Source organism: Vicugna pacos, chromosome 21 (assembly GCF_048564905.1).
Source record: "Vicugna pacos chromosome 21, VicPac4, whole genome shotgun sequence".
Lineage (NCBI taxonomy): Eukaryota > Metazoa > Chordata > Mammalia > Artiodactyla > Camelidae > Vicugna > Vicugna pacos.
Genome location: NC_133007.1, coordinates 25,945,889 through 25,968,444, shown reverse-complemented (window position 1 = coordinate 25,968,444; position 22,556 = coordinate 25,945,889). Strand labels below are relative to the sequence as shown.

The 22,556-nt window shown below is 43.4% G+C and overlaps 1 protein-coding gene across 8 annotated transcripts in view; it reads left to right on the top strand.

Annotated features, from left to right (window-relative positions):
* TDRD10 (tudor domain containing 10) overlaps positions 1–22,556 on the top strand; it is a 41,739-nt gene that overhangs the window by 12,164 nt on the left and 7,019 nt on the right. For 7 of the 8 annotated variants that reach the window (XR_012062816.1, XR_012062817.1, XR_012062815.1 and 4 more), the window contains exons 5-6: positions 6,795–6,865; positions 7,478–7,634. The exons of the other annotated variant lie outside the window; for it this stretch is intronic. Coding sequence is in view for 1 of the 7 variants with exons in the window: in XM_015248272.3 (XP_015103758.1) it covers positions 6,795–6,865; positions 7,478–7,634 (228 nt within the window). In the remaining 6 variants the exon portion in view is untranslated. The remainder of the gene's footprint in view (positions 1–6,794; positions 6,866–7,477; positions 7,635–22,556) is intronic. 8 annotated transcript variants of the gene reach the window in all.

Genomic DNA, 22,556 nt, shown 5'->3' with positions numbered 1-22,556 from the left:
TTTAGCTGTATGTCCTCAGTAAGATATAAGGACAAAAAAACTGCAAAGAAATCTTGAACTTTACTCAGTAATTTTGTTGTCTGTAATAATCTTGGTGTTATTTGAACCTGTTAAGTATTTAAAGTAGGATACAGCAAGTAATTAATGTGTTAGGAGTAAAGATTTCCAGCATAAGAAAAAAGATATAAAAGTAAATGAAATTAAATAAAAACTATGTGTAGCTCTTATATATGAGTTGAAATCCATGATAACAATGACTATTTTCCCTTTCAAAGATATCTCCTAACTGTTCTTTGAAAGGCCTTGGTGCTGGAACAACCCAATGACCGTAAACCCCTGGCTCCTAGGTTATTCACTTTCAGTACCACTCCCCACTGAAAAGGACTAGGCCTTCTTAGGGAAATGGCTGATTCCGGGTCTGGAGCTGTTAATGCCAGAAAGCTCTCAAAGGTTTGATTGCAAGGCCTGGAGAGGTGGTAATCAGAGGTGAGATACTTGTTTGTTGGAGCTACGTGCTGAAATGTTTGCAGATGTAGCGATGAGGTGTTTGAGATTTGTCTCAGAACAGCCTCGTGGCAGGGAGAGGTGTAGATGAAATCAGTGTCCATGAGTTGAGAATTATGAAGGCTGAGTGATAGGTATATAGAGTTTGTTACACTGTTTATGTGTTTGAAAGTTTCCAAATAAAGATAAAAAGACACAAGAACAAGCAAAAATGGGGGTTCCACAGGCCAAAGATGGGACAATTTGTACTTCAAAAATACTGACTACCTTTGATTAAGACTTACTGATGATAAAAAGCAATAATTTGTAGTAATACCTAAAGAAATAATACCTAAAGAAAACAAAATTCGCTGGACGCATAGAAGGTGGCAAGACAGTAGTTCATTAATAGAAAACTTGGTATGAAAGGGAAAGAATAAGTGTTGCTTTTCCAACACAAATAACTATTTCAGGGCAAACAAATGACCCTAAGTGGATGAGAGAAGGTTCTTCTTTACAGAGGAACGCTAGCCTGTAAATGCATAAGAAACGGTAGAAAACCATCATTTTGTAAACCATAATAAAATACCTGTTTCAGACAGCAGTTATCAGAGCATGGTAAATTCATTAAGTAAAACCCTGATGGGCAGTTTTACAAGGGAGGGATCAGGCTGTCACTCTCTGAATTTGTGGATTAATTTAGCATCACTGAAAGAGACAACCAGACAGAAGCCTCCTAAATTGATGCGATATTACTGAAGACGATACATCAGCTAGGAAGCATTCTAGCCAAAAAAAAAAAAAAAAAAAAAGTTAAGTGATAACCTGTATCTGAAAGCTGTATGGCTAATTTCTAGTCTGAATGAAATAGGGGGCGGGGAAAAGAAGATCAAGTTAAATGCTACCATAAGGAACCAGTCCTCGTGTCTACAGAAGAGCTGAGCTGCTTTCTTTAACAAGTTAAAGTCATGGAAAAATTAAGGTAGGGGATCTGATACAGATTTAAAGAGATGTAGAAGAGACTTAAGAGAAATGACAACCTAGCGGTGAGTAGACCATATTCTGATCTTGACTGGTAGAAAAACAACACTGAAAAGATATTTTTGAGATGGTTGGCGACATTTGCTATTAGTTGGTAAGAAGCTGTTGTTAATTTTTGTAGTTTGACAATGTTATTGTATTTACATAAGAAAGCATCCTTTTTTGAGGTGTGAAGTATTGAAGGGTGAAATGACATGATGCCTGGGATTGGCTTTAAGACACTAGCAAATCAGAGGTGGAGAGTTGGGTGAAACAGTTACGGCAAAATGTTGATTGATAGTTGTTGAAATTTGGTGATGGTGTTGAAATTTGTGGGGGCTCCTTGTACTCACTACTACTCTGCATGTTTCGAGTGTTTTATCACAAAAAGTTCAATATATGCGGAGTCTGAACACCTCCCATCACGCCCACTGCTGTCACCCTGATCGGGGCCACCGCCCTCACCTGGATTCCTGCAGTGGCCTCTTGGCTTGTTTCCCTCCTGCCCTTGGGCCCCTTCAGTGTCGTCCTCACACTGCAGCGGGAGTAAGCGGGTCCTGGCGTCCCTTCACTCAGGAGCCCCCAGTGGGTTCCCTCTTAGGAAGCGCCAGAGTCTGCACTCGAGCTGGTCCCCTGCGGTCTGGTGCCCGTGTCTCCTCTGCCCTCTCCCTTGCTCACTCCACTGCAGCCTCGCTGGCCTCCTTGCGAGACCCCAACCCTATCTTAGGGCCTTTGCACTTACTGTTTCCTCTGCTTGGCACGCTCTTCTTCCACGTATTGGCCTCCTCTGCTCAGATGTCACCTCCGAAGGCCTGCCTGGCCGTTCTCCCTAGATTACAGCCCTCCTCCTGTTCCCTCTCTGACTTTATATGTCTCCTTACTACTGATTGCCATTGAACTTACCATGCACACGACTCATTCATCTTACTGATTATGTCTTCCCCAGATTAAGAGCAGCCCGGGAGTGGCGAGAGGTTTTTGAGTATTCTATTCCCTGCATCTAAGATATTTTTGAACACAGAGTATGCACTTAATAATTATTGAATGAATTAGAGGAAGTGAAGACAGTGAGTGCAGAACTTTTCAAGAATTTTGTAGAAAGGAGGGTAGGAAGTGGGGTGGCAGCAGGAGGGGGATCTGGGGTCAGAGGTGTTACACATCTGTAAGTATTAAGACAGCACATATTAGAGCTCATTTGTAGCTCATCCAGTGGGAAGGGAAGTTGATGCAGGAGAGAGGAGATAATTTAGCATCAGAGACCTTGAGGAGGTGAGGGGGGTTGGTCCGGAGCAAGGACAGGTCTTCCACGTGGAGGGGTGCGCACGGGTGCAGGGAGGTTGGCTGATGCGGCAGCAGGGTGTGGGTGTTCCCTTTTGATGGCCTCTCTCTTCCTAGCAAAATAAGAATCAGGCTTATCAGCTGAGTAGAAAGAGGGTATGGAAGGTTTGAGAAGAGAAGTAGACTGCAGTAGTTCTATTTGGGAGACCAGGGATCTGATAATTAGGAATACAGAGTAGGAATGCCCTGAAGCACTCTGCACAGGGAAGTGACTGCAGCGATAAGTCATGGCGTGAAGAGGAAAGCAGGGGTGGGGTAGGGTGGGGTGGGGTGTGGTGGGGCAGAGCGGATAGTAGGAGAGCCAGGACAGATCGGGAGTTTGCAGGATGGTGGAAAAGTGTCAGGGTTTGAAGGGTCACAGAACCAGGGAGTGGAGATGAAGAACCAGGGAGTGGAGATGAAGAACCAGGGAGTGGAGATGAAGAACTAGAGGGGTGAGTGAGAGAGGTGGTTAGAGGTGGTTAGGGCTGGAAATTGCCATTCAGAGGGACACGCAGTCATTGGGAATGACAGGGTCCAGGGTGTGTCCGAGGAAGAAGGGAGCCCAGGCCATGGGGAGGCAGCTGTCAGTCCCTTTCTCTTGATGTATGTTTGTCTGTGGTTTTTATCATTTCATATCTTATAAAATAACATATCCATGTTGGCACATGCGTGCCATACCAGTATACATACAGGTGCTTAGGTTGTACGGTAAGAAATTCCTGGTGGTTGACCATTTTTTATCTGCAAAAATGTCAAGTCCCGTGGCTCAAATGAATGGTTTCCCACTTTTTGCTACTTTAAACAGAGCCACAGTGAACCAGCTTGTAAGCATGTCCATGTGCACACGTGTGTCCCCAGGACCTGCGCCTGGATGTGGGGTCAGGGCCACCCAGGGCCCACAGCTTGACCAGGCAGGTAGACTGGCCAGCACTCCCACCGGCAGCACCAGCGTAAGAGCGCCTGTGTCGTCACCAGAGCTTGGTGTTGTCCAGCTGTTATTGCTGCCAGCCTGAAGGGCGTGGGGTTATTTAGCTCGTGAGTAATGGCGGTCACCCTCCACCTGCCTGGCACAAAGTCAGTGGTCCATAAATGTTGGTGCCATAATTATTAGCAGGTGATAGATCCCTTAAATTTTGTATTTGTAATGACTGATTGAAAGGGATATATTAATAAGTGAAATAGGTTCCGAAGCAGAGGGGACAGCATGGTCTTACAGTCTCTACATGGATATGCAGTACTTCTATTTTGGTGGTAGGATTATGGACGATACTTCTGTTTTGCTTATCTGTATTTTAAAACTTTTTTATAATTAACATTTAATGCTTTTATGATTAAAAAATCCTAATAAGTTATTTTCATTATTTAAAATAAGATGTAAAGGATTCCCTAAGGGGTATGAGGCAATTTTAGCTTAATGTACCAAGCTTCCTGTCAAGTCTATAGGCGACCAAAATTTTTTTAAATAAACAAATTGAACTATTAAGGAGCAGAAAAAAAAAAAGGTCACAGTTAGGGCATGCCTTCAGATTTTGAGTTCCTAATAACAGCTATCAATAGGAAAGGCCTCTGCTGAGGGGATGACCTCACTGATAACATTGAAGCCCCATGGATGAAAAGATGTTGGCACATTTTGGAGGTATTTGTGTGGTGGGGGTTCTCCTCTCACCTTCAAGCACATTTTCTGAAAATGAGCACATCCTGAATCTACTCAATGCCATGGAACAGTCTTTTTTGGCCTTGGGTACATATTATAATCATCTTTAAAAAAATTGATGCTTTAATCTCAATCTCAGAGATTCTGATTTTGTTCATCTGGGGTGGGCCAGGCATTGCATTAGTAGTTTAAAAAAGAAAAAGAAAAAGAAAAAGTCACTTTCCAGTTGAATCTCTCATGCAATCAGAATTGAGAATTATTGCTATAGAAGAAGGGTGTGCAAACTTTTTCTGTAAAGGGTCAGATAGCAAATATTTTAGCTTTGAACACCATATGCCTCTATTGCAAACACTCATCTCTGCCATTGTAGCATGAGCATGAAAGCAGCCTTAAGACAGCAAGTACATGAATGTGCATGGCTGTTATAATAAAACTTGCAGAAAAAAAAAAGTGGTGGATTGGATTTGGCCCAAGGCTGTGGTTTCCTGACAGCTGTGATTGAAGGTTCAAAAATATGAAAGTTTTCTATTTTATTTTAAAAATGGTAAAACTTCAAGAGAAGAAAGCTGTGGTTTTGCATGAGATCATGAAAAAATGTAGGATTTGAAGTTTGAAGCCTGACTCGATCTAAATTGGCTGTGTAATCTTAGGGCAGTCACTTAACCTTTCTGATCCTTATGCGTCTGAGAATGAGGACAATAATAATGTACAGTTCACAGGGCGGTTTTAAAGATCAAATGGAATAAGGTATGTGAAAGTGCTTTTATATCCTGAAAATGCTAAGCACACATTGCTTGTCTCATAAATTGAATGTTGCTCAGCATCTTGTAGATTTCTGTGTAATAAACATTAAATATTTAAAAGTAAAAGCGAATTAGAAAATTTGAATTTAAATGTAATATAAACATGGAGATGGAGAAAAATGAGCCATACGTTATGCATTTCTATTTTCCTAAGCCGACAAAGTGACTTTAGATTGGTAAAAGCTGCTCTTAACAGACGATGGTTTAAATATACATTTTTCCAAAGTAGAATTTTCTAGGGAAACAGGGGTTTCCATCACTATTGTGGTGTTTACAGCTGTCCTGTGCTGGTGGGGAAGCTGAGGAAGGAAGAAGTGGGGAGAGGCGCAGGTAGGAGGAGAGTGGAGGCCAGCGGAGAAGCTTCGCCCTGGGCAGCGGGCGCATCCGAGGCCGCCCAGAAAGCGTTTTCAGTAGAGCGGGAAGGGCGGGCGGGAAGGAAATGGAGGCATTAGGCGGACACGGCCCTTTCTACACGTTTGTCAGAGAAGAGAAAAAACAGGGTGTCGTTCAAAAGGGCTTCAGGGTTGGGTGGATGTTATCTTAGAGAAGGGAGGGCCTTCGTGGGTGGCGGCCGTGGGGAAGGAGTGGGGCCAGGGTCCACTGGGGAGGGAGGCAGCCTGAGGGCAGGCAGGAGAAGGAGCTGAGAATGGGACAGAGAAATGTCCAGGGAGGGGAGGTGACCATATCCCCGGGCAGTGGAGGCCAGGCTACAGTGAGATCAGTGGCCTGGAGGATATGGAAACTCTGTCAGAGGCCAGAGGCCAACCGAGAGGAATGTGTCCTCCCTCAGCGCACTGCCCACCCCGGCTTTACTTTTACTGCCAGACTGCACCCCGCCCGCCCCATCAGTTAGATCACTCATACGTATCCCCACTAAACTGTAAGCTCCTTGAGTGCAGGGCTTATGTGGGATTCAAATCAGTATCTCCTGTAACACTCAGCCTAAGGATCGTGTGTAGCCCCTGTTTGCTGAATGTCTGTTGAAGGCATGAGGAAGGAAATGAAGGAAGGTGAACCCGGGACTGAGTCAGCGGGGCAGTCGGCCTTGCACTGGAGGTTGGATTAAAGCAAGCCTCCCCTCCTAGGTGGCGATGAGAGGGAGATAGCCTAGATTCCTAGTAAATTAAAAGTCAGTTCCTCCTGGGATTCCACCCTGACCGCTTCCTTTCTCTCCAAATCTGGGTTAGAGACCCATACTGTGCGCTCCCAGAGGCGTCTGTACTTCCTCCTCACGGAATGTAGCACCCTGTGGTGAAATGGTCTTTTTACTTGATTGTCTTGTCTGTACCCTACACGCCCCGTTGAGCTTCCATTGAAGGCAGGACTTGGATCTTTCTTGTCTCTGTATTTGCATCACTGAGCACAAAACCTGGCACTCCCAGCATGTAACAGGTTTTCATTAAGTATGTGTGCAGCTGATTACTGGATTAGCTGGTTGGGGATCTGAAACCTTGAGAACTGGTCTCTAAGTTGTGTCTCTGGGTCTCTTTCTCTTTTAAACCCTACCGTTGTAGGAGGAAATTCGGTGCCTTCTAAAGGACTTCAGCCCTCTCCATGTCCACAAAATCCAGAATGGCTGCAAATGGTAATGACCGTTCTTCCTTTGTTTTCTTTGGGAAGCAACTCCTTTCCTCTTTGTCCGTTTTGCTGATGCTCACCAACTCCCAAAGCCACACCCTCTGCGACTTGGCAGAGTGACATTTGGGAAACCCCCTTTCCACATTTAACCCTCTGAGGCGGGCAGCTGATACTGCCTTGTCCGTACGACCGTGGTTTAGCAGCCCAGAGACCTGGGTTTATTTTTGGTAATGTTGGCCTGATTCGAGGCAAATTACTGTATCTCTTCAGCCCTGGTTGCCTCTGAAATCTGGACCTACTCATATTTCCCCTTTCTTATTTTCAAGGCAGTAAAAGTGTTTTGAACTTTTTTGTGGGAGTCGTTTGAGGGAAGCCCGAATCCATGCCATATGATATGTGGTGGTAGGGTCAGCCCGTGTCTCCTGATCCCCAAGAAGCCCAGGATAGGCTCTCCCGCCTGAATCTGGGCACCGTGGAGCCTCCTTGTGTTTTAGGAGCAGCCCAGCGCCACTTTGGTCCCTGTGGAGGGGAGAGGAGGCCCTTTCTCAGCCCAGGCTTGGTGCCCACCTGCAGCTCTGTTCTGAGCCTGGCTCAGAGCTGCCCTTACCTTCCTCTGCAGCTTCGCGTTTGTAGATCTGGGCTCCGTGCAGAAAGTCGCACTTGCCATCCAGGAGCTGAATGGGAAGCTCTTCCACAAACGAAAACTGTACGTGAATTCAAACAAAAGGTCTCCCAGGAGGACCCCCGATGTGGCCAAGTGGCCCCAGGAGCTGCCGGTAGGTCTCTGGCCCTTCTGTGCTCTGGGCCGCTCTGTGCTCACCCTGCAGAGCTTGGCCAATGTTGCTTTCCATTCTTTCCTCCTCTTTCCGTCCTGTCTTACTGTAGACCGAGCAGGGGCTGGGGTGAATTCGGGAAACTTTTATGACCTTTAACAGTCAGGAGCAAGGTCAGTGCAGAGAAGTTGGAATTCTGAAATGAAAGGAAGGCTGTATTCTTGGCAAGAACAAAAGGGGTTATTAGGCAATCCATTCAGGGCTTTTTCAACCTGGGTTATTGAAATTGAGGTTTTACTTGTTTAATGTAGCAAACATTGAGTATCTATTGTTTGCCCAGCCTTGTTCTGGCAGCTGATTTGAGGGTAAGTAAGACAAAGTGAATAAAATCTGGTTCTTCCTGGCAGGAAGACGAATGTGAGGTATGGAGGGGGCGGGTAGTTGATGGTGGGGTAGTGCCTGGAGGGGCGTTGCCCTTGTGGACAGAGAAGAGAGTGCCCATAACTAACCCCCGGGAGCCTCCCTCGAGTGAGGTGGGCCCAGTCTCAGCAGGTAGAGGCGAACCAGGAGCAGAGGATCCCACTTGAGAGCCTGAATTGTTAGTGACTGACTTGGCTGCACATACGAGGAAACCTGAGAAATCTGAACGACAGAACGATGGTAGCTTAAACAACTTAGCTATTTGTTTTTCTTTCCTGTAGAAGAATTCAGGGGGTAGGGAATCCAAGGCTGGTATGGGAACTCCGTGATATTATAAGGGTTCCAAGCAGGAAGAAGGGGAGAGGCAGAGAGTAAAGGGCCTATGTCCTCATAAAAGGCGCATTTTCAGAAGCCGGCCACAATTCTGCTTATGTTTTGTTAGCTTGCGACCTTCAATGCAAAAGAAGCTAGAAAATGTAGCTTTTAAAAGAGGCACACTGTTGTTAAACTTGGGGCTCTGTCAGCAAGGAAAGGGAGAATGCCTGTTGCAGGCAGTTAACAAGGTCAGGCACCACTGGAGAAGGTGGAGATGAGAGTTGTGAGGTGGATTCACAGTAAAGATTGTCAGAAGGCCCCCCCACCCTCCTTGCTAGTTCCAAACCATTTTTCTTCCTCTGTCTTTCAACCCTGGCTCTTGGAAGGGCAGGCTGTCAGATTACACTGTGCACTGACCTTGGTTGCAGTCACCTGCCATTCTGTCATGCTCCCTTATTCACTGATAACTTCAACTTCTGACTCACTGTCTTCCTCTTATTGTCACTCAAATTCAATGTCCGTGCAGATGATCTGTGTAAGAGTCTGGCCCCTTGTTTCCTAGGCCACTTATCTTTAATGATCTTTTTCTTCCACTCGGTCACAGTTTCCTATTCCCTGAACTGTATCTCAGGCCTTGTCATTGCTCATAACTGAACATCTCCAAAATGTCCATTTCAGGCTTCCGGCTCTGCCCCTCTCCCTTCTCTGCAGCACTCTTACTCCAGAGGAGTGGTTCTCAAACTGCATTAGAATCGCTGAAGAGCCTGTTAAACAGCTTGCTGATATCCCCACCTCCAGAGATAGTGATTTGAGTGCATCCGGGCCTGAGAGTTTGCACAAGGGCCTGGTGCTGCTGGTGCAGGGACCACAGTTTGCGTAGTAAGGCTCTAAAGCCCCCAGTCCAACGATTAGACCCAGTGGGACTTGAAATCCACTGCCCTCTCCCTTCTTCACGATTCAGTACCCTCATTACTCCCTCCCTTCCCTTCTCAGCTCAGATCCCGTAGTTATTACTGCCTGAGTTCAGCCTGTAATTCCTTAGCTCATATCTCACAAAACCCCTCTCCCAATTGAACCCAGCCCTCTGCCTCTTCTGAAGCTGCCCCCAGCAGCTGAAGACATTCACGCCACCTTGCTAACTGCTCTCAGGGTAGGTGTGGTCACAGCCTTCCCGCTCTTCCAGGCTGACCTGTCTTGGAATTCACTAATCTTTTCTGCTGTGTGTCCAATCTGCTGTTAAGCCCATCTGACGCGTTTTTTTCATTTCACACAGCATGGTTTTCAACTTCAGTCTTTTTTTCCCTCTATTTCTCAGCTAAAATCTTCCATATTTTCACCCATTTTTGTTTATCTTCTAGGTTCTCTAATACACTTACTATAGTTATAGAATCATTTTCTGCCAATTCCAGCGTCTGGGTCATTTGTGGCTCTGCTTCTGTTGACGTTTATCTCCTTGCTTACAGGTCGAGGCTTCTTACAAATACAGTAATTTTTCATTGGATATTGTGGATGTTGCATTCTGGAGACTTTATGTTCTCCAGTGTTGATTATTTTTTTCCTAGCAAAAATGAAACCGCCAGCTGGTCTTTTGATCTTATTAAAGTTGGTTTCCTTGTTGGGATTGGTATACTTCAGTTTGAGCCTTAGTTCTTGGGCGAAGTCCTCTTCCTAAGGCTCGGCCTTCTAGGGTGAGAGTCTCAGGATGCTTACCAGCGTCTCTCCCCTCTGGCTGGGTTGGAACTCCACTGTCTCCCCAGCATTCTGAGACCTTTGATACCTGCATTCCTCTCTTAGCTCCCTCTCCTCTTCTTCGTATAGTAGCTCTTCCCTCCTAGAACTCCCAGAACTTGCTCTGCACATGGGCAGCCTAGGGTTCAGCCAAGGACCTGGGGTCAGCCCTAAGATTTCTGGGGATTTTCTCTGACTCCTTCCTCTCTGGTACCCTGCCCCACAGATTCCTGGCACCCAAACTCTCACCTGTGTTTGTTCTGCCCAGAGAGACTGCCCAAACTCTGCTCCCCTTTGCTTCGGTTTGGAAAACTGCCTCCAGGCAAGAGGCCAGACTGAATGTGGGCTCACTTCTCATGCTTTCTTTTTCTCTGGCAAACCCCCGCCCCCTGCAACCCATGCCAATTCACTATCAGTAGTATGTGCCAGAAATGGTTAATTTATGTCTTTTGTCCAGCTTCAGAATTGTTTGGGATGGGCAAGTACTGTCCTTGCCAGAACCAGATACTAGACAAGAGTGTTAAGGGGCTTGCCTTTTTCCTTTTGGGGTGGATATGGTTTCTCAGGAACATTCCCAGTGTTTTTTTTACATTGGGAATATGTAACCAAAAGATGAACCCTAATCTTCATACATTTGGAAATTTAAAAACACATTCCAAGTAAACAACACGTGGGTTAGAGGAGAAATCATAACAAGTTTAAAAGGACTCAGAGCTGAATGATAAGGAAAATTTTTCTCATCAAAAGTTGTGGGATACAGTGAAGGCAATACTTACAGGGAAGTGTACTGTGTTGAATGCTTAAATGAGCAAAGAAGGCAGGGTGAAAAGTAGTGAGCTTAGAGTTCATTGAAGAATAGAGAAAAAGTAAAAGTAAACTCAAATAGGGAGCAGACAAAATTTTGAAAACAAGGTTTTTTAAAGTTTAAAATTTTGTAAACAAAGCTAGAGTTATGTGTCAGTTATATCTCAGTAAAGCTGGTGGGAAAACAAGCGTGAAAAACAAAGCTACAGTAGAAGAGATCAGTAAGTCGGAATTTCATTCTTTTAAGAGATTAATGAAATAGAAAGACTTTTGGAATGATTAATCAAGAAAAAGAAAAAGGCATAGTCAATATTAGTAATAAAAAATCATAACTATAGATGTCACAGATATTAAAATATAAGCTAACATGGTAATAAATTTGAAAGCTTAGAAGAAATGGACACATTTCTTAAACTACATCGTTTTCAAAAATAATGTAAGAACATGATAGTCCTGTAACTGTAAAAGTAGTTGAATCAAAGTTTAGAATCATCTTATAAAGACAACACGAAGCCCAGATTGTTTCATAGGCAAATTTTACCAATAAATTCTTCTAAAGAATAAGAGAATACTCCTTGAGTATAACCTGATATCAAAGCAGACAGGAGAGCATAAGAGAGAAAAACTGCAGGCTGGGTTCACTCATGAATATGCATACAATGTTTCTAAACAATATTGGCAAAATGAAGTCAGTATTAGCTAATGAAGATAGTATATTATGACAAGTTGTTTTTTCTCCTAAAATGCAGTAGTTTAATACTAGAAAAATAATAAATCTTTCACTACATTAACAGATTAAAGAATGAAAACCATATGATCATCTTAAATAGACACAGGAAACACATTCAATAAAATTCAGCATGAATTTATTTAAAAAATAAAGACTCTTAGCAGCTAGAAACAGGTTATTCTTAACCTGGTAAAGGCTATCTACCAAAACTCTAAGAAAATAACATTTTAATGGAGAAACACTATAAGCATTCTCTTTAAAAATAGAAACAAGACAAGGATATACTGGAAGTTTTAGTTTTGTCTAGTAAGACAAGGAAAATAAAGGTGTAAATATTGGAACAGGAGAAACAAAACTGTCATTATGTGCAAACAATGTTTCTTTAAATAGAAAAACAAGTATATATAAATTATTAGAGATAACAGTTTAACAGGGTAGCTGGATATGTATCAGATATATAAAAATTTGATTTATATTTTCCATGAATATCTTTCCAAGAAATAATTTTTAAAATACGCCATTTACAAGATCAACTTAAAAAATTAAGGTACCTAGGAATAAATCAAATGAAAGGTGAGGGTGGCCAGTCTAGGTGAAAAAATTGAGCTTTACTGAAAGTCTTTAAGGAAGTCTTAAACAGGGAAAGTTTCATATTCATGGCTAGGAAGACACAATAAGAGTTATTTAAGAATCATTCTGCCCAGACTGAGCTGTTGATTCTGTATAATTCCAATAAAAATCCCCACAGGTTCTCTCAGGAATGGAACAGGCTGATTCTAAAATTTATGTGGAAGACCATTTCTTTCTGCAAATGAAGATGGCTGGCCTTGCCCTACAAACAGATGTAGAACTGGCCTAGGGATGTACAGTTTGACCAATAAAATACAACAGAGAGCCCAAAAAAGAGGCTCATGCAAGTGCAGAAACTACTGACCATCCTGGTGGGGTTGTAGCTCTCTGGTGAAAGGATGGACACTTAGTTATTGAATCTGGACAATTGCTTATTCATGTAGTAAAATGTGAAATTATATTCCTTACCTCATCCACAGAAATAAACTCTAGGTGGACCAGAGACTTACATATGAAGGGCAAAACTTTAAAACTTTTAGGAAAGAGCATAGAAGAATATCTGTACGATCTCAGAATAGGATATGATTTGTTAAGGCATAAAGAGTTAATTGGAAAAAAATAAGATGGGTGGATGAATTAAATGTATGAACTTATTTTCTTTGAAAGATAATATAAAAAGGATAAATTCAAGCCAAAAGCTCGGAGAAGATACTTGCAGTAATATAACTAACCAGGAAAAGGGGTCAGCAAACTTTGGCCAGTGGTTCAAATCTGGCTCACTGTCTGCTTTTTTGCTACTGGCAAGATAACAACTCTTTTGTTTTCCTTTCAGTTAAACTTTTCTTTTTGAGATAATTGTAGATTCACATGCAGTTAGTTGTAAGAAACAATACAGAGGGGATCCCCTGTACCCTTTACCCAGTTCCCCCCAGTGGAAACATCTTAGAAAAACAACTTTACAACTAGGACATTGATGTTGATACAGACAAGACAGGGCATTTCCATCACTACCATAAGGAGCCTTCCTGTTGCCTTTTTATAGAAATATCCACTTCCCTTTGTTATAGCCACACCTACTTCCCTGCCATCCTCATCCCCACCTTAACCCCTGGAACAACTAATCTGTTCTCTATTTCTTTAATTTCAAGAATGTTGTATAAATGGAATACTACAGTGTGTAACCTTTTGGGATTGGCTTTTTTCACTTAGCATAATTTTTTGGAGATTCATCTAGGAGTTGTTGCTTATACCAATAGTTTATTCCTTTTTAGTGCTGAGTGGTTTCCATGTTGTGGATGTACCACAGTTTTCCTAACCATTTACCCATTGAAGGATATCTACATTGTTTTCAGTTTTGGGCTACTACAAATAAAGTTGCTATAAACATTTATGTACAGAGTTGGTGTGTTTCTCTGGGATAAATGCCCTAAATTACAATTGCAGTGGTATGGTCATTGTGTGTTTACTTTGTTCAGAAACAACTAAGCTGTTTTTAGAGTGGCTGTACCATTTTACATTCCCACTAAGAATGTATGAGAAGTTCTCTGCATCCCCTCCAGGATTTGGTGTTGTCACTGTTTTTACTTTAACCATTCTGTTAGGTATTTAGAGATACCGTGTTATGGTTTTAATTTGCATTTCCATAATGCTGATGATGTTGAACATTTTTTCATGTGCTTATTTACCATTTCTATACCCTCTTTGATGAAGTATCTTTCTTTTGCCCATTTTCTAATTGGATTGTTTGATTTTTTTTTTCCATTGAGTTTTGAGTGTTCTTTATGTATTCTAGTACTAGTCTTTTGTGGTTTGCAAATATTTTCTCCTACTCTGTAGCTCATTTTTTCATCCTCTTTAACAGGGAATTTTTCAGAGCAAAAGTTTTAAATTTCAGTGAAGTCTAATTTATTAAATTTTCCTGTTTTTCCTTTTATGAATGATGCTTTTGTTGGCAAGTCTAAGAACTTACTGGCCAACCCTAGGCCTCAAAGATTTTATTCTAGTTTTTAAAATACTGCATAATTTTACATTTTAAAGTCCATGATCCATATTGAGTTAATTTTTATATAAGATGTGAAGCTTAGGTTGAGTTTTATTTTTTTCCTATAGATGTTCAGTTGCTCTAGTACCATTTGTTGACAAGGCTTTATTTCCCCCATTAAATTGCTTTTTCAGTCTTATCAAAAATCAATTGGGCATATCTGTGTGGGTTTGTTTCTGGGTTCTCAGTTTTGTTCCGTTGATCTATGTGCCTGTTTCTCCTCCAGTACCATGCTGCCTCAGTTACTATAGCTATAAGAAATACTGCAGTTGGGTAGACTGATTCCTCCCACTTTATTCTTTGTCAATATTGTTTTATTTTTAGCTGTTCTAGTTCTTTTTCCTTTGCATGTAGATTTTGGAATAATTTTATCCATACCTACAGAAAATTTGACTGGGATTTTGATAGCAGTTGCAACAAACATATGTCTAAGTTTAAGGAGAACCTATCTCTTTATTGTATGTTGAGTCTCCCAATCTATTAACACAGTATATTTCCATTTATTTAGATCTTCTTTGATTTCTTCAATTAGCATTGTGTAGTTTTCAGCATACAAGTCCTAATATGTTTTATTAGATTTATACTTAAATGTTTCATTTTATTTGAATGATTATAAATGACACTGTATTTTTGGTTTCTGTGTGTGCTTGTTCATTGGTAGTATATAGAAATACAGTTGATTTTTATTTGTCTTGTATCCTGTTACTTTGCTGAACTTATAGGGGTTTTTAAAATGTATTTCTTATTTTTTTGTAGATTTCTTGGTATTTTCTGTATAGACAATAATGTCATTTGTGAATAGGGCCAGTTTTTTTTCTTTCTGATCTATATGTCTTCTGTTTCTTTTTCTTTATTTAGTGCTGGCTAGACTTCCAGCACTGTGTTGAATTAGAGTAGTAAGTGTGGGCATTGTCGCCTTTTTCTTCTAGAGTGGAAAGCATTCAGTCTTCCACAAAAAAGCATAATATCTGTAGGTTTTTGGATAGATGCTCCTTACTAAGTTGAGGAAGTTCTCCTCTGGTCCTGTTTTTCTGAGAGCTTTCATCATGAATCATTGTTGTACTAGTATCTCAGGACTGCTGTCACAAAATATCACAACGGGGTGGCTTAGAATAACAGAAATTGATTGTCTCATGGTTCCTGAGGTTAAAAGTCCAAAATCAAGGTGTCAGCAAGGCAAAGTTCCCTGTGAAACCTGTAGAGGAATCAGCCCTTGCCTCTTCCTAGCTTCTGGTGGTTTGCTGTCAGCCATTGATCTTCTTTGGCTTATATGTGCGTCACTCCCTCCAGTCTTCTGTCTTCACAAGGCACTCTCCTTGTGTGTCTTTACATTTGTCTTCCCTCTGTGTCTGGCGGAGTCCCGTTTTCCTCTTTTCATAAGGACGCGGTCACGTTGGATTAGGACCCACCCTAGTGACTTCATTCTTCCTTGCTTACCTCTGTAAAGACCTTGTTTCCAAGTAAGGTCACATTCTGAGGTACTGGGGGGTTAGAAGTTCAACATGTATTTCTTGGGGGGAGCACATAATTCAACCTATAACAGGTGTTGAATTCTGTCAGATGCTTTTTTTTGTATTGGATGATATGATCCTGTGGTTTTTCCTCTTTAGCCTATTAATATGGTCAATTACCTTGATTGATTTTTCAAATATTGAATCAGCCTTGCATTCCTGGAATAAACCCCTCTTGGTCATGGCGTATAATTATTTTTATATATTACTGAATTCTGTTGGCTAATAGTTTGCTAAGGATTTTTGCATTATTTTCATGGAGGATATTGGTCTGTTGGTTTTTTGTGGTACTGTCTTTGGTTTTGGTGTCATGGTAATACTAGCTATATGAAATGAATTGGGAAGTTTTCTCTCCTTTTGAAAGAGACTATGTAGAACTATGTTAATTCCTCTTTAAATGTTTGGTAAAATTCTCAAGTGAAATCACCCAGGCTTGGAGATTTTTGGGGGAAGACTTTTAATTAAGAGTTCAATTTCTTTAATAGTAATCGGGCTATTCAGATTATCTATTTCGGGGTGGGTGAATTTTGATAGTGTACGTTTTTTAAGTTGAAGTATATAGTTACAGTGTTTCAGGTGTACCTCAAAGTGATTCAAATATATATATACACACACACACACAAACATATACATATGGATATGGTTTATATTTTCTGAGTGGTACGTTTTATCTAAGTCGTCCCACTTTGTGTTTGACATCTGGGTTTGTATCTGTCGGTAGAGTTGTTCTTAGTTGTCCCCTGTTATCCCTTGACGTCTGTAGGGTCTGTAGTGATGTCCCATTTTGTTCCTGATGTTGGTCATTTGTGTCTTTTTCTTTGTTAGTCTTGCTGGATGTTTATTAATTTTGTCGATCCTTTCAAAGAACCAGTTATTTGTTTTATTGATTTTCTCTTTTTTTTCCTGTTCTCAATTTTGTTGATTTCTGCTCTTAATTACTTTATTCTGTTTTCTTTGGGTTTGATTAGCTTTTCTTTCTTTTTCCCCTTAGGGTCAAAGCTGAGGTCATTCATTTGTAACTTTTTTTCATGGAGCCCCATTTATAACCTTTTTTTGTTTCCTCATATAGGTTTTTAGTGCTATTCTGTTTTTTCTCTTTTCCTATAGTTTACTTGATTTTTTTTAGAATTCAATTTTTATTTGTATGTTGTGTCTTTAAGTGTACCTCTTTGTTTGCCTTTTAAAGTGGTTGCTCTAGGTGTTATATATACATAGCTTATCATAGTCTGTGCCCGTTGACTTCACCAGCTTAAGTACAGAAACCTTACTTCCCTTTACCCTCCCTTGTTTATAATGTAGTTTTCTTAAATATTTCCTCTGCATTCATTTAGAACCATATTGGACAGTTACAATTTCTGTTTCAACTGTCAAACATAATTTAGAAAACTCTGGAGAAGTAAAGCCTCTGGTATTTACCCATATTTTTTCTTACCATGTTCTTTCTTCCTGATGTTTCAAGATTCCAATAAAATCAGCCACCTCTGAAGCTACTGGTTTCCACAGCTTTGCCCACCCTGGTAGACGTATCAGCCAAAGGGGCTGGGAGTGGGAGTGGGCGAAGCTCCAGGCTGAAACACCTGTCTCATAGTCTTCTCATCCAGGAGCCTGAAGTTTGTCTTGTTTTTAATAGACACCTGCAATTTGCTGTATGTTTCTGCTCAATTTCCAGAACCCTGAAATGGTTGTTTTTGACAGCTTTGTTAAATTTTATCTTAGTTTTAGGGGGAGAGGATTTATATCAATAGAAATATTTCATAGTAGAATTGTTTTAGAGAAGAGAGCAAGGTGAAATTAGAGGATCAGCTTTAGTGGTGTGCATACATGTGTAGGGAGAGTTCAGTGCAACATGGAGGAGAACGTTTCTAAGGATATGACAACCAATGAGTACCCAGGATGATGAATGGGAAAATAAAAACCTACACCAAGACACATTATAGAACTATTGTAGACTACTGGATAGTGCTTCAGAAAGAGAATCCACATTGAAGGGTGTAGGGTTGGATGCTGTCACTGAATTTTGCAGGAAGATAATGTCCAACCCCAAATCTTTTCTTAATTAAATTACTCTAGAACGAGGGTACAATAGGGACTTGTTCAGAATGTAGGGCCTCAAAAAATATATGTTCCATGTACCTGTTCTCAGAAAGCTGTGGAGGGATAATAAAATGAAGCAGTAAGCCAAAAAATGGGACCTGGGAGCAGGAGATCCAGCCAGGAGGGGGACCAGAGACTTCCCCGATGCTGACAGAGGGGTTGAACACTCACTGTGCATCAGTCCAGCCAGAGCAGGATGGTGTGAGACTCCAGGGTGACGTCTGCGCAAAGAAAAGTGTAAAATTGACTGGAGAGGTGTTATATAAAGAGCCATTGGAGGGTGTGGGAAAACTTAGCCAGAAATTTAAGGAAATCCAAGTAAACAGAGGAGGGAAAAAGGAGCAGTTAATTCCTGGAAAAAGTTGTATAAGGACAAAAGTAACCATAATGCATCCATTTTTTTAATATTGAAACTTTAAAAAATTTTCATAATAGATAACTTGATTCAGCAGCAATCGATATTTACATAGTCACGTAATAATGAGAACACTGGTGGGGTTGAGCAGAGAGCAACGTAACCAGATTTAACCAATTTACATTAAAAAATCAATTATTGAAGTATAACTGAAGTATTACATAAAATAAAATGAACCCCTTTTAGGTGTACAGTTTGATGAATTTTGACAAATGTAGGCAGCCGTGTAACCACTGTCTCAGGCCAGTATAGACCACTTCAGTCACCCAAAGGGATCGCTTGTGCCCTTTCCCAAGTCAGTTAGTACTCCCTGCTTCTTGGGCCCAGGCAACCACTGATCTGCTTTCTGTCACTTTAGATGAGATTTATCTTTTCCAGAGTTTTATGTAAATGGAATCGTGCCACACGCGCTTCTCTGTGTCTGGCTTTCACTCAGCAGAACGTTACTGAGGTTCATCCATGTGGTCGCACCATCAGCAGTTCTTTTTGATTGCTGAGGGGTATTTTGTTGTGTGGATGTGCCGCCGTTAGTTCATCCATTCACCTGGATTTAAGTTTTAAAGGGACCCTGTGGAATAGATGCCAGGGGCCAGAGTAGAAGCAGGAAGGCCCGTCTCAGGTGGTCCAGGAAAGAGATGCAAGTGTCTCGTCACACCAGCCCGGGTGCCGTTCCCCAGACACGCCAAGCACATCCTCACCTTAGGGCCTCTGGACCTGCTGGCCAGGTGTCCCTTCTCACTTCATTCAGGCCTCTGCTCACCTGTCACCCCCTCCCCACCCCTGCACTCTTGTCCCCTCTCCTCACATTGTGTTTCTTCTTTGCCCTTATGGTCACTGTCCTCAGACCTCTTTGTACGCTCACTGTCTGCTGCCCCCACCAGAGTGCAAGCTTCGTGGTGACAGTGTATAGAATGTCCACGTTTTGTGAATATTTGTGAAGGGACTCAGTGTGGCTTCCTAAGAACAAGGTTTGTGTCTGTCACCTTTGTCACTCTGTGCTCAGCACATAGAAGTGCCAGGTATGTTCCTGGATGACGGGGAGGCAGTCGGGGCTAAAGCTGTGAATGTTAGATTTCCACCAGGACATGCCCTTCAGGCGGCTCCAGGTGGATTCAGGGGCCTTCAAAGTGATGACCCGGGGTGAGCAGGGTGTGGCGGTGAGCAGTCTTGGAGGCTGCAGGCAGGGAGGCCGCCACTATATGGAGTGTCACAGGAGGCCTGTGCCCCCCATCCCCTGATTCTAATTTGAAAGCTTCTCTTGGTGTGTAGGGGAACCAGGTGGGACCCTCCTCGCCACCCTGAAAAGCCTTCTGACCACTGACCTTTGCATGCCCTGTGTCTCTTCTCCCCCTGCTCGGACTCACCAGCATAATTCAGGAGCAAGCCGCCTCTTACAAGGGTTGCCCAGCTGGTGGGAACATCCCAGAACAAAGTAAAGAGACCATTAGCAGCTGTTGATCGATCTGGGCGCAGACTGACTGTGCTTGTGGCAACAATAGAACTTAATTAAAACCGGCTGGCTTGGCGGCTACCGGGAGGCTGCCTTGATCTCTGTAGCTTCCAGGTGGCCACTCATGTGCTGCAGACACATCCTGAAATTTGAGGTTTGTTTCTGGGTGACATGCCTGCTGTGGTGGTTGGATGATAGTTGTATAGATTTTCCTCTGAAACTTAATTCCACAAACTGTCAAAACAGGCTTGTTATATTTCTCTCTGAAATCATTAGGGGATAATACTTAGACCCAGAACGGTTTTAAATGTTTCTGTATTAATAATAATTTTTAGCTTGAAACCACTGCTGATCATTGGTCCTTGGGACTGGTGTTTAGAACTGTCTTAGGAGGTTCTAAATAAAAAGGCACCTCCATGCTTGGCTAGAGGCCAGTTTTTGGCACTGTCCCATTGCTTCGTTGTAGGTAAACAGCAGCGGCAGGATGGTTTAGCCTGGAGACTTGATTTGGGCCTCGTGGGTGGACATGGGAGGACAGTGAGCCTCTGTGGGGAGCTCCCTGTGCGGGCTCTGTTCCGATCGCTTCGCTGTGTGAACCTGCTTAATCACAGCAGTAGGTGCGGCTGCTCTCCCATCCTGCGGAGGAGGACACCAAGTCACTAGGCCAGAGGGAAGGAGCCAGTCGGTTCTGGAACCAGGATCGGAGCCCAGACAGTCTGACACCAGAACCTGCTCTTTTAAGCACTCGCTCATACTGCTTCCGTTTACTAAGCATCTATTTCACATCATGTCCCGACCAGATTAGGTACTAGCCCAACTCGACCCTCACACTGGGTGTGATTCACGGTATTGAAGAGGAAACCAAGGCTTCGAGAATTAAGAATTTGCCCCAGCTCACTTCTCCCCTCCCCTTCCCTCACCCCATCTTTCTTTTACGCATATTTACTGAGAGCTCAGTGTGGATCAGGCACTGTTCTAGGCCCTGGGGTTACCCCGGCAGTGAAGGTGGTTGTCAGAAGGCAGATGTGTTTCATATTCTCATGATGCTTAAATTGCAGTGGAAACCCACATACAGTGAACCAATAAATAAGAAAATGCCAGATAGTAAGTACCAGGCAGAGAATTAAAATAAGGTGATGTGATGGGGTGAGGGGTCACTTCCTTAGACAGTTCTTAGGGAGGCCTCTGCAGGGCAGTGACATCTCAGCCGAGATCTGGATGACACGTGAGCCAAACGTGGGAAGACCAGAAGAACATTCCAGGCAGAGGGGGCACCTACAAATGCCTCAGGGTGTGACTTGTGGGGAAAGGGGGCCAGTGGGACAGACGGTAGATCATGGCGGCCTTGGTGAGCCCTAGTGGAAACTTTGGGTTTTATTTGTAAGCAGAATGAGAGGGTGTTGGATGGTTTTAATCAGGGAGTAATGTGATTTGATTTTTGTTTGTAAGGGATTGTGTTGTGTGCTGGGTGGTGATTGGATTGTGGAGGCCAGTGTGGCAGCAGGGAGCTCTTTGGACGCTGTTGCTATGGTCCTGGTAAAAGTATTGTGGTGGTGGATACGGAGAAAGGAGTCCATGGGTTTGGGTGTATTTTGGAAGAAGAGACGGCTTGACTGGCTGATGAGTTTGTTGTAGGGAGCTGAGGGAGAGGTGAATCTGGCCTGGGCCACTAGGTAGATAATGATGCAGTTTACTAAAACTGAACGAGCTGGGGTGAAGCAGCTTGCAGGGGGATCTGTTTTAGACACACTGAGTTTGTGTACCTCCTGGTTGGCCTGTCAGGTAGGCGTCCCCACGTTGGAGTTGAATTCCGCAGTCACAGGGCTGGAGAGCTGGGGTTGGGAGTCTGTGGCCTGTTGCTGATACTGAACACCGTGGAACTGGAGATGACCTTGGAGAGGAAGTAGATGGAGGGGAGGACCAGGTCCTGGGGTGTGCCAGCATTTATTGGTTGAGCTGAAAGGGCCAGCCAGTGAAAGAGAAGGAAGACCAGACGTGTGCCGTGTAAGGGAAGCCAAAAGAAGAAATGTTACCAAGAAGAGGAGGTGGGTGGGATGCTGCCAGTGAATTCAGGACAGAGGACACGGAGGATTCAGGAAGGCCAAGGCCACTGCTCAGCCTGTGCAGAGCCATTTCAGGCAGGCCTGGTTGGAAGGAGTTGAAGATGAAATGTCAGGTGTGGAAGGGGACCCAGAGCCTGCAGAGCAGGTACAGAGGGCTGGCAGAGTGGGCGACACAGGGTGGGTTGGGGTGGGGGTGGCGGTTTGGATGGTGAGAGGATGAGGGGCCTCCCATCCAGCTGCCTCCAGTTTTCTCCTGATGAAGAGGCAAGTTGGCCAGGTGGGCGCCCGTAGGGTGGGAGGTGTGCTGGGTCTGGAGCTAGGAGACAGTGCCGTGTGGTCCGTTTGGAGAGGGCAAGTAAACTCATGAGGAGCTTGCGGCGGGACTGTGTTCTCTGGCCGGGGAGTGGGGGAGGCAGGGAAGCAGCCGGGTGGCAGATTCATGGGTGTCACCAGGGCCGGGGGTTTTGCAGGTGGTAACAGTGGAGAGAGGGACTCCAGCGTGGGTTGGGGGCTGCAGGGTTGCAGTCTCTGTCTCTACCCAGCCCTGCTGCCAGGGTGACCATTCCCACCTCCTCCTCCGCCCACTGCCCACCCCACCCCTAGCAGACCCGGGGGCTTCTGTGACCGGCAGGCCTGATGAGCACCCCTGGCAGCAACCCCCTTCCTGTTTCTGAATGTCTTGTCTTTGGTTAATTCAGGATCCCAGCGAGAAAGGAGACAGTGGCAGGGAGTCTCCAAGTCAGCTGAAGCCCATGTCAGCGTGGGGGCCGTTGATGCTGTGTCT